The 12,693-nt window shown below is 37.5% G+C and overlaps 1 protein-coding gene across 1 annotated transcript in view; it reads left to right on the top strand.

Annotated features, from left to right (window-relative positions):
• The first annotated feature begins 3,794 nt into the window (after window positions 1–3,794).
• Window positions 3,795–12,693, top strand: part of CHN1 (chimerin 1) — a 79,885-nt gene continuing 70,986 nt past the window's right edge. Inside the window, exons 1-3 of the mRNA XM_009278593.2 lie at window positions 3,795–3,844; window positions 11,503–11,534; window positions 12,411–12,524. Of these exons, the coding sequence (XP_009276868.2) occupies window positions 12,421–12,524 (104 nt within the window). The 5' untranslated portion in view covers window positions 3,795–3,844; window positions 11,503–11,534; window positions 12,411–12,420. The remainder of the gene's footprint in view (window positions 3,845–11,502; window positions 11,535–12,410; window positions 12,525–12,693) is intronic.

Here is a 12,693-nt window from a genome sequence, read left to right as displayed (position 1 = left end):
CTGTGCTCTAGTATCTTGCATCACTAGAGTTGAGACTTGAACTGGTCAGAAAACCTCAAAATAAGTAGTTTTCCCCCAGAATTTGCTGATATAGTAAAACGAGAGCATTTGTTTGGCCTGGTGTGACAAATCACAAACAGGTTTTTTGAAGCCCTGACTAGAAGGGCCTGATTTCCCACCAGTCTGCCTGCCTGGGCTCTGCAGCTCTTCGATGTGCATGTCCTAGCTTGGAGGAAGCTGGCCTTGCAGGCTGCATTAGTCAGGTGTGCAGGGCAGTAGTCAGGGCATGTTGCCCTGAGATCAGAGTGCCACTCCCTTGGGAATTTCAGAACTTGCTGGTTTTCATTCCTAATTAAAAAAAAAAACCACCAACAAAAAACCAAAACCACAACAAACAAACAAAAAACCTTAAATTTTTAAATACAAAAAAATTCCATGTAAAGGAATAACCTGTTGTTTGGAAGCGCTGATGGAGGTTCAGGGAGGTTGAAGAGAACACATGAGACAAATGGCACCGTAGCAAAGCATCATAGCTTCCCACAGTGTCTCACCTCAAAATTCTAGTTCTTTGTAGGTAGAAAAGCTAAGGTGTGAGACATTTTGAGACTTGAATCACAGCAAGAAAGAAGAGTCTTCTGTTAAAAGCAGATTTTGAAAGCAGAATGTTGGTGTGTTTAACACACTTAACAGTTTAGGGATGTCAAACCTACATTTGCATTTTCTTTTGTATGTATTCCCAAGGCTGGGTGTCTTCAGGCTGGCTAAAGTGATTTGCTCAAGCGACATCTCACATGATTAAAATGTTGCTGTCTAAAGGTTGGGGAGATTTAGCACCTCAGAAAATGTAGTTATTTCAAAAAGGTTTCCATCCTGCAGTGGGAGATTCTTTACAATCAGAGATTTTGGGTTGGTCTTAAAGGCTTGGTGAAAACGAGGGTTAGAAAGACAGTAAGTGTAAAAGAGCAGATTGAAGTATTTTTGTCAGCTAAAGTATATATATTAGAATTAAATGAGCACTAGAAAAACAGCTTTTCTGTCACCTAGGCCAGTATTCTGTTAATGGCTCACAGAGGTCAGTTGTTTCTGTTCTGTCCCTGCCATTGCCAACCTGACACATTCAAAAATCACAGTTAGGCCTTAAAACTCATAAATCAGCCTTGTTGTTTGGGTTTGGGTTCCAATTTTTGAGTTGTTAAAGTGATCATGAGTTACGTAGTCAAGATCATCTTTGCAATATGAGCATTAGATTACTTCTGTAAATGAGAACATGTCTCAAGAAATTTCAAAGAGCTTAGGCTGTAAGTAAATAATGAGATATTGTGAAATTTGTAGTAAAAATTATGGCAAAACTGCATATGCCTTAACACTCTAGGAATGTCGGGGTCTCTTAAAATACAGTTATGTTAATTGAAGAAAATAGGAAGGCAACAAGTCTAAAAAAAGGCTGAAGACTTTTAATTTGTCCATCTTCAGTCTTTTCTTTAGATGGATGACTTTGAACGGTTTTGAATAATTGCCGACATATGCAATTGCTGTCATGTAATTGAGACGGCTGGGACCTTGGTCTGTTTGTGAATCTGGTGGCAAAGCCTGTCTGTGCCTTTTGAATCATCATTTATTATGCCAGTAGCTTGTCATATGCCAAGTCAGCCACTTAATATTAAAGAATTTGCACACAGAATGATTTGAACAAGTTTTTTTTCTTGCAGCGGAGGGCTAAAAGATAAAACTGAGACACTTCGCTCCTTGGTATTAAACATCATTAGTCATGATTGCAATACTTGTTACTGAGATCTGTGTGTTTTGCTCCCAGTTATAAGCAATAACAGTGAATCACAGCTCTGTACCTTCTGTGAACTCAGGGCACACTGCCTCTTTGTTCGGTTTATTCCATGCCATAATCTATAACGGGGGGTCCAACCTCTCTAATACCAAATCTTCATTGGCAGCTTGCCAGGAGCTGAAGGCTTGGGTGCATGCAAATGTATGTGCATTCCACTACACCATCATGGTTCGCCGTGGTGAACCCTTCTCATGGTTCAGAATTAAGCGCAGAGTCGGGGGGTTTGATTATATTTGTCTCTCATGATGGATGAAGAGGAATGTCTTGTTTGACTTCCTCGGCAATAATTACAGCAAGGAAACTGGTGTTGGAACAGTTTGAATTGCATACATCAATTAGAGGAGGAGGAATAGGTATCCTGTTTTGTAACTTAACTAGTCTACCTGCTGTACTTCTGACTGGAAGAGGAAAAAGGTACTGCCTTTGGAGAAGATTAATTTCCTTCCAGAAAATCTTTTCAGCCTGGCTTGAAGTAAGGTGGGAAACAGTTCTCAGTTTTTAGCCGATTTCTGCAGAGCATGCCGATTGTGATTCTCCACTGCTCTTCTGTGAAATTCAGAGAAATCCATATTTGCTCTGTGATTTTTATTGTTTTTTCCTTTAAACTTGACACTATAGTTCTCAGAATTAGCTATGGACAAGGCCCAGTGCCATCAAATACGACTTTTACAACAGAAGCTAGGGAATCTGTGTGCTGACAATGGTCATGCTATGTTTGAAATTAAAATTACTGTTTTATATACTAGGGTGCTGTTCTTCATCACTTGCAAAAATCATTTTTGTAATACCAATACAGAATGGTAAGGATTGATTTTAGTAATGTCAGGAAAAACTATTAGGTGTTTCATTTGGAACAAAGGGAGTGAATTTTTCCAGTTTATCTTATGATTGCCGTATCATCAGGCATCTTGCCATTTTCTCCATTCCCATGTAACTTAGCACATAAATACAGCATTTGTCAGTGGAAAAGACTCGTGATCAAATGAGAAGTGTAATTAAGTCAAATCTTACTGGTTAAATCAGTGTATGGTCTTATTACCTGATGAAGGTGACAGCACATGTTATTAGATCTTGGTGTTAGTATTAATGATTGAAACGTAATTTAATTTTAAAAGATTACAATTCCAATTGTCCATTTTATCAGTTCTAGAGTACTATTCAAATACTAACTTAGTGTCGACAGCCTCATTTTGAAGGTGACTTGCCAAACCAAACTCTTTTTGGGATAGAAGTTGAAAGTCAGTCCTTTGGTATTATATTAGAAAGTCTGCACATCAGTACCATTAGATTTACAACTGGCTCCTAAGATTTATTCTGGCTTGATGAGGCTTATTTAAAAAAAAAAGAAAAAAAGGGGGAGGGAAGATACTAGTAAGTGTATGTCATAATTTGGGCCTTAACTGTTTTACTCTGCTATTCAACTCCTGATGTCTTTAGATCTGCAAATGCAAAGGCCTTTTCTCCCTTTGTTCAGAAAGGTCATCACTGAGCAGTGGCAAAAGCAGAGGGTTTGATTCTGCAAAGTTCTGAATGATTCTTGTAAAGTCTTGATGTATTTCAGGTGACTGAGTGTGTGCCCAGTGCAGTAGGATGGGGCTCCATCTGCTTACTGAAGGAAGTCTGACAGCAGCCTGATTTGACATATAATAAAATTTAATTTGCATTTATCATGATTCCTTTTCTGATCTGCTTGATGGAAACTTGACTGGTCTCACCTAGTTACTCCCTAGTACTTGATCAATTAATTGTAAAGCTAATCAATAATCCTGTTTTGGCTTCTTTTTTCTGACCACTTGTAAGTAATTTTTGAGACCTTGATATATGTATCCTTGCATTAAATCTTGCAGAAAGTCTTCTTTATTTAAACAGCAATATTTAATGTTAAAATGCCTAACTTGTACAATGATTCTGTATTAATCAGAATTTAACTTCTGCCTTCTCCCAGTGTATCAGTTGCAACAGGAAGCTCCCCATCCTAGAAGGATAACCTGCACTCGTGAGGTGGGTATTATAAAGGTTCAGTTTTACGGAATCCAGTAATTCCAAGTCTATACTTAACGGTGTCCAATCCAAACAGCAGTTCCTTGGGACACTTGGTGCTGTGGTTAGAGTAAGTAGCCTTGGGGGCACTGGTACCTGGAAATCCATTTGATCTAAAAACTGAATTAAAAAGCATTTCGAGCATGATACATTTTGAGCATGATGTGTATACCTGAGAATCATTTACTGGTTTTTGATTCTTAGATACATGGAAACATGCCTTATCTCCTCCTTTTTGGGTCAGAAATTCACAGAAGCAAGAGCAGAGCTGTACAGGGGAACTATGCAGCTGTTCGTACACACATCGCTGCTAGATGTGTGCAATAAATCAAGAGAGGGAAGACTGAAACCTCCCCTGGTGCTGTTATTTGAGTCGTCGTACTTAAGACTCATTAATACTAGCAGCTAAGCTATGCAGAGCCACAGATTTTAAGAATCCAAACAGTAACAACAGGATCCCATTGATACACAGTGATACAGAAGCACCTGCTCATGGGGTCAGTTGTTGAAGCAGACCCCAGATTTCCAGTGTGCCCTGAGCTGCCATTCAGCAGAGCAGCACCTCTCCAGAGCTGTGGTGCTGGAGGGTTTAACTGATACCAAACATCCGTGCCAGCAAGATTTTACTCGTAACTGCATCTCTCTTGCAGCTTCAGACAGGAACCTGGGAAACATTAATTTCAATTTCAGAAATGCTGAAATGTTAGGCTTGACTTGTTAAGCAGTGTTACAAAACACAGCTCTTACTGAATAACCACTGAAAGTTATTACATTGGTGCAATAAAACTTAAGCATTTTTATCACGTGCCAAGGGAACGGAAATTAATCTTTGAAATACGTTAGTCACTTTGACGTAGTATTAAATACAGAAGGACACAGCACTATCAAGAACATTAATAGCTTACAGTCTAGATCACAAGGAGGATTACTTTACAGAATTAAACAGGCGTTTCTCTGTCGTCTTTTCAAATGCCCAGTTGTAATTCTATGAAGTAGTCTGTCAATTTTTAAGATAAAAATTAGAGATTTAACAGGAGTGAAATATTGCATTTAATGGAAGCACTCGTTTTCCTTTGTTAATTTGACAGATTTGTATTTTTAGAAAAGGTATAGCTATATCTGATTGCACTTAAGCAAGACATAGCTATAGGAAAGAACAGTACATGAATTTTACAAGAAGCATTGAAGCAAAAAGTTTTGTTTTAACCCGTGTTTCTACTGTTAATGAGCGTCCAAGCAGGGATATTCTTGTTAAGGTTGGTGTGCGGATATCTTATGTACATCAGATAAGGTGGGATGGAGATTTGAAGGAGAGATCTATAGAAGAAAAGATCTAAGCTGTGAAAAAATGGGAGATTTTCCAGTTTTTTATTCCCATTACAACATTATTAGGAAGGTTCTCTTCTATTTTGTGTGTTCTTTATGATAGGGTTTTTCATTACATTAATATACAAAATATTTGGAGTCTTGTAGGGGCTTAATTTTATAATACAGGTTTGTGATTGTACAGAGTGCTCACCTGGATAGGATGAAGTATTTTACTCCCTGTGTCCGATGGATTGTGTTTGTTGTTGTTAAGTGCTGTTGAACAGTTGTTTTTTCCTTCCTCTCTTCGAAAGTATTTCACTGGTGGAAGAAGTGCTCGTATGTGTGTAGGTATATGTATATATGCATATTGTAAAATGTATGAGGGATTTCTGGTAGCCTTCTGACATTGTTCATTGAGGTACTGACGCTATGCCTGTACAATCACTGTAGTCTTTTATTTGCCGAGTCTTATCTTGGAGCCCTGCTATGGTTTACTCATGTAATGACAGATTTTCTTCTAGTGTATGCTTATAAAGTTGCCTGGCTCTTGCGGTGATGAGCGACAATTCTTCAGTTTCTTCAATTAGATGCTTTGAGACCCTCAGTTGTGAGTGTTTTAATTCTTACAGAATTAGAGCCTTCATTTTTCTATATACCTTTTGGTTTCTTTTTTAAAAAAAACAACAACAACAAAACAAACTTAAAAAACAAAAAAAAGTCCCGTAATAGAAATTTAGGGAGTGGGAAACTACCAGCACAGTTAAGGAAATCTTACAGCAGACAACAACGATTGTAATTGTTTTGCATGTTGACTGCACAATACGTACCTACCCTGTAGTCAGGGAGAAACTGTAAACTGATAAAGGGGTCCAGCATATTCAATAGTATATGTTGGCATTATATCCCGTGCTAGTTTGACTGCAGAGAAGTGCTTTGGGGTCTTTTTGCCCTACGTGATAAGAAGTCACAAGCAAATTTTATACTAAGTTCTTCTTCATAGTATTTCTTAGAATACTATTAGCCTATCCAGTCAAATAAACAGAGATATAATTGTGTATACAGTATCTGAAAATTAAAAATGTCTCCTGCCTCTGGAGTGCTGGAAATCCTTCAGCTATTGGTCAGATCTAGATTACCTTCTTTTTAGAGTCAAACAAGAGACCTACTCTTGCCAGCCAAATATAAAAGCGTCTGTGTAAAACTTCTTCAAATACGAATCACACTGACCACGATAATTTTCTCATCCTTGTTATCGCTGAATTTTAATACTGTTAATTATAAAACTTTATTAGCTATTATACAGGTGGCAAATTGAAAAGTTGGACTGTTTTAGGGAGGAAAATATGCTGTGGGTGCACGGTATTCTGCATGAACTAATCATCCAAGCACTTTGGAGGGTATCTGAGCATACTGCATCCCTACACAGAGAGGTCCTCCTGGTCTAATTCTATGAACAGGTAGTCTGTTAGAGTCAATGGGGGATTAGCGAAAGTACCACAAGCAATCAAAACACTCTCCTAAGTCCTGCCATCACTGAAGAAAGAAATGCAACACATTAGTGTCTGTAATATCATATTTCTATGAATTTATTCCAAAACAAGATTATAATATGACAAACTTTAAGTGTAAAACTTTCCTTGTGCCAGAGGGAACAAAAAAAAAAAGACAGACATTCTTGTGTTTTAAAATAGCTTCATCCCAGCCCCTGAATTGCAGAGTAAACCTGTGTCTGCACCATGAATGCTGTTGTAGAAACTGAGAAATAAAATCTGCAGTTTTTAGAAACTAGTGAGAATTGAACTAAATAAAATAGAGCTATGAAAGAATCAGTCAGTTGCAGGTATTTAGCTGCAGAACAGAACATATTGAATACACATTTTCTCATTAAAGAATCCATTTACAAAAAAAAAGCTCTTTGAAGCTTATTTTTACCTAATAAAGGTAAAATTGAAAGAATACATTATCAGTGTGCATTTTCCTACTTCTGCATTAATTCGTTATAATGCAGATAAGTGGTTTTCATTATAAGTATTGAACAATTTATGCAGCTGAGCTAGATTTGAAGTGAAAATGTATTCAGCGAGCAGTAATGTATTTAACCTTTCTCCCTGGTCTCAGCCTCTCCTGCTAGTGTTGAGCTTTGTGATCTGCTCTTTCTCAGCTGGGTTTCTATTAGCCATGTGTGAGTCAGTGGGGAGCAGAATCTTTTCCTAAGTGGTTGAATTATTCAGCTGTATAAACAAATTCATAAATATTAGGAAGAGGATTTTGGTCCAGAGAACATCAGAGAGGTCAGTGGGAGGGAACAACATGTAATTTGGTAAGGTATTAGCACGTAAATTGCTCCTTCTTGCTTTATTGTATTCCACTTGTTGACATAAGCAAGAGTGATGATTAGGGGAAAAAGCACTTGTTAAAGAGTAATTGGAAATCACACCATAAAAAACCCAACCATTGATTTAAGGTGCAAAGGCACGTGTTGTACAAGTGCTGATACTGAGAGGTGTATTCAACAGGATGACCTACTTAACATGAAATGCTTCTCAAATACAGAGAATTTGAGTTTCTGCTCTGTTACACCAGTTTCATATCAGAGCAACACACAGTGGAGTTACACTGAGGTAAAAAGAGCATTGCATTCATTTGGGATTTTTTTATTGTGAAGGTGCAGCAGAGCCAAGGCTTTTAACACTGTATGATGTTCACTTGTAAAGTTGATGATTCCATAACATTCTAAGGATGTTTGACTTCTGCATGAGGCTTACATCCAAATTGTAATATTGTTTGTCCAATTAATATTGTATTACCTTCCTGGAATTTGTATTTGTTGTGCATATAATCTTTTATATACATACGTGTGTGCGTGCGCACGCAGGCATATTTAGGGCATCCTTGACTGCTACATGAAGGCACTCCACGATAAATTTTAAATAACTATGTATCAAAAAAAAATCAAACAGGCAAATGATGGAGATAATTAAAGTCACTGGCCTTTTCCATTCTATTACGAGGCTTCATCCTAATTCAGTGCTAGTAGTTAACAAGCCTGTTAAATAGCATCTCTATGTGAAAATGGCCTCTGTGAGTAGTCAAGAAACATAGCATAGACTGGGCATATATAATGCACATCCTTGTTAGAGAGGTTCTCAAAGATGGCTTTATCTGTATGATATTCACCCAGAATAACTTCCCAGCTTTCACAGTAACTAAGCTCTTTTCCAAAGGAATGGCTACTGTAAGGCACTTGCCAAGTTTGCCCCATTTATCTGTTGGTAAACTTGGTTTCATTGGCTTCACACCTCAGTTTGAAAACATCAGAAGCAAAGCAATGGTGGATATCTCACTGACCTTTGTGTTTCTTGCAGGTATCATAGCGACACCTGAATCTTTCCTGTAGCCTCTGCATCAGTGCTATACAAATAAGCACATTGAAAACAAGTATCTCACAATTATCTTTCTTTTTTTTCTAAGTTAGAAGCAATTTTTAAAACTGTGCCAAACATAGGCTAAACAAAGAGCAATAGGAAATTTTTCCCATAAATAAAAAGTCCTGAGAAGTCAAAAGACTGAGCTTCAGCTGATCTTTGCTGGATACAGAGAAAATGAAGTAGCTAAGGCGACCTTTATTCATGCTCAATGATACTTTGGTCCAAAAATACTGCCAAATCAGAAAGAAACTCTGCAGAGGATAATTACATGGTATTTTCAGTTAACAGCTTTAGTTAAAATGACCGTTTTCTTGCTACTGCTTCGATTTTATTTAAAAATGTATTTCCTTTCTTAGGTGGGGTTTAGTTCCAGTCCAGATGGATGTTTCCGTTTAGTTTCCTTAACTTAAGGCTGACGGAGTGTGAAAGTTAGGCTAATGAAGCTTCGGAACTGTTTTGGCTTTCAGTGCTCACATGCAACTGAAGGATACGTGGGTACCCGCAACTAATTTCTAGAAATACAGTCTGGCAGGAACTTTGTGAAGTCCAGACAGACACAAAAGACCAAGAAAGCTGCATGTTGCTTCTAGTTCTGGTGCAGTTAAGGATACCTAAAGTAAGAACAAATGCTACACCGCCTTTTATGCCTAAGTTGCTATGAGTAAAGTTGGTGTCACGATACTTGTAGGAAGCGTTATAGAAAGCTGGAGAACAGTGTTTACTGTCTTACATGGTAAATTTGGCTTACAGGTAATCTGTGTGTTTTAGTAAATTCACATGGCCTGCACTAAGTGTGTATGTGTAGCCCAGCTAATTCTGAGTGAATTAGAAGGCCCCTGCTGAGTTCTGATGGAGTTGCCTTAGACTCTAAGTGTATGCATTCAATCTAGATGTCAAAAAACCCCTAATATTATCATAAATTTAAAAAGTTACGAAAAAAACCCAAAACATCAAAACCCAGGCAATAAAACTTGGTGAATTGGGGTTCCAGGTGCACTGGGTCTTATACAAGCCAACAGTGTTACACATCAACATTTATACTGAAGTTTTTGCGAGTTGGCAAAACTGATCAGTAGAAGACTCAATGTTAACAAAGTGGTTGTTTTCCTCTTTAACTCATCATCCACCAAGATGAATTGCAAACCCAGCTACAATTGCCTGGAAGTCCTGCGGAGCTTTTCTCTGATGCTTTGCTCCAGTCATCTGCCAGATCACATTTTCAGATGTTTGCACACAGAGTATAGTATTATAATTTGTCTTAGGATTTGCAAGTACTCTGAAGATGCCCTGTCACATTACTAATCCATTTCTGAAATGGAATGCTTTTGCCTATATAAATTTTCCAGGTCTGTCATATAAATTCACTGTATTCGCTGAGATAAATATAAAATCTCAATAGACAGACAACAAAATCTTATTCACGACAGGAGTCTTTTTTTAACAACTGCCTGAGACTAGTGTCTTGTCTTGAGGGTTTTAGCTAGGAATTGGTGGAAGTTCCTACAATAATAACAATAAAATGTTTTCACTTTTTTTCCATTCATGTTGCTATCTTCCTATTGGAGAAATAGCCTACATTTAACAAAAAATGTATGGCTTTTTTTCTTTTTTGAAATGATCCAGTCTCTTCAGGCCCTTTGAAAACAGTTATCACACCGGTCAACTCGTTTGCTGTTATGCAGGAAAAGGAAATCTTTTAGAACATTATAAATCTTTCCAGTGATGGAATGATTTTTCAAAAGTGATGAACCATCACAATAGCTTTTTATTTGCTGGGAATGTGGAAGAGTTGTTATTAGACTGTACACCAGGATGTATTTTTTGTTGTTTTGGACATCTGAAATCTTTATTTATACTCCACTGAGATAACCGGAGAGAAGTGCTAATTTTGAAAGATTTTTTTCTGAAAAGATGGAAAAAAGAAACTGAAGTGGCAGTTTACTGTGAATATTTTGTGGTTTTTTTATAGCTGGATCGTTTTATACTCATGTAGTTCAGGTTGTATAATTGTTGAATTTTACTCCCCAAAGAGTTTCCTCCTTTAAATTTAGCAAGGAGGGATAATCTGGTGATTTAGATTATTGAGCTGATTTCGGGGAGGTCTGCAGTTCCTCACTTGTCTATAAACTTCCTGGGCAATTGCAGATGAGTTACTTCATCTGAAATACTTAGCAGCCAAATTGTGTTCTGACACCCTTGCATGTTGTGTGCATTTACACTGTATGGGTCTCTAGAGCACGGATGGGCTTGTGTTACACAGCACAACACATGCATACCTGTTGTTGAGGTCTTTTAGGTGATACTACAGATCACACAGTTTAGTGAAGTCAAGGAGTGCAGGACTTAGACACTTGCTAATGATCGTTTCATCTACCACTTGCCCTCGCTCTGAGGGGATATGGTAGTGGCTTAATTTCTTGCGGTAGTGGCTTAATTTCTCACAGCAGTGGCACCAATGGCTTTATGATGGGAGGTAACGTGTAAATTTAAGAGTTTTATAGATGTTTCACTGTATTAGTGCACTTGACGATATAGTACACTTACACCCATGAAATAAATCTTTTGTTTCCCCTTTTTGGCAGTTTGTACAAGCAATACTTAATGCCATCAGTTTGTATTAGCAGAGCCCCGAGGATGATGTGATCCAAGCGGCTCATTCTTTCTCACTCCGTTTTAAGCCATTCAGAAGTGCAATATTTCCCAAAGGTCTACTTTTGGTTTCCCTATATTCCACCCACAGGGAAAATCCTGGGATGGTAGGTGATTTTTGTCTGTACTTTCGCATTATATCCCTTTCTATTTTTATTACTATATTGTGGACAATATGCTTACTGTATGGGTTCACTTGATATGAAACATGACAGTTTCTGTTGTTTCTTCTAGGTAGAGAACAGACCCAAATATTATGGAAGAGAGTAAGTAACATACATCTCTGAAAGTGGTTTATCCGGACATGTTGGTTGATAATAGTTACAGAAAAGACTGCAAGTGTTTGCTCTGGGCCCTTTGTTTCTTCTGCGTGTTTTACAGCAGTGTGTCTTGCTCACCATCAGATTATTATTGCAGTACCATCACTTTCGTCTGCCTAAAATTACAGCTGCATTTTCTGATGGATATGGATATCGAGTGCTACCTTAAGGGAGAAAAACATATGTTTCTGTGCTTTCAAAGGGTTGTCTCTGTCTACCTCCCGCTCCAGTTGGCTTTTGCAAAAGGTGTTTTTGTGCAGGGAAAAAAAAGATTTGGATCACAAATGCAATATAAGTGTATAGTATATATGTGTCTTCTATTTCATACTGGTAAGGCAAAGATGGTTAGATTTAGTGTGGGGAAACAAAGCAGATCTTATTTGTGTTTATTTTGGTAAAAGATGTGTAGTGTTGCTAGGTTATTACACCAGTAATTACTGAGATTATATGCACTCCCCAACATTTTAGCAAGTTGCTATAATATCCCTGAATGCTGCAAAATGTTGGATTGCATGCCACTGGCACAAAACATGTGAAGCCAGCAGGAGAAAATGGATTTATTTCTACATATTAAATTGATAGATGCAGATTTAAAAAGCAATATACTTGTTTCATAGATACTGTTTCATAGAAGCCTTTCTAAACCATTTAAAGTGACTTCAAATGCAGGCAGAAGGGGAGATTAATTTAATCTCCCTTGCAAATCAATCATTTTTATGTTTGTTTCTTTTTTAATTACCATGGTTGGTGGGTTTTAAAAGAAGAGGAAAAGGTGAATTAAAAGTGAAAAGGCATGTGTTTCAAAAAGCCTTTGTTCCTTAGATTCCATGGGATGATCTCAAGGGAGGAAGCTGACCAATTATTAAGTGTTGCAGAGGGAAGCTATCTCATTCGTGAAAGCCAACGGCAACCTGGAACCTACACTTTGGCATTAAGGTTGGTAATTAATATTTCATTTTTAAATTTATAAAATATTCAAAAGATTGTACTGTGTTGTTGACCTTAGTGCTTAAACTTCCTTGTGATTGTTTTAATTTTTTTTTTTTTTTCATTTCTGTGCCTCCTTCCAAACATTCTCCCCTCTCACATTCTGTACGCAACAATA

This window comes from Aptenodytes forsteri, unplaced genomic scaffold (genome assembly GCF_000699145.1).
Source record: "Aptenodytes forsteri isolate BGI_AS27 unplaced genomic scaffold, ASM69914v1 Scaffold257, whole genome shotgun sequence".
Lineage (NCBI taxonomy): Eukaryota > Metazoa > Chordata > Aves > Sphenisciformes > Spheniscidae > Aptenodytes > Aptenodytes forsteri.
Note: the sequence above shows the minus strand (reverse complement) of the source record. Positions and strands in the feature narration are given on the sequence as shown.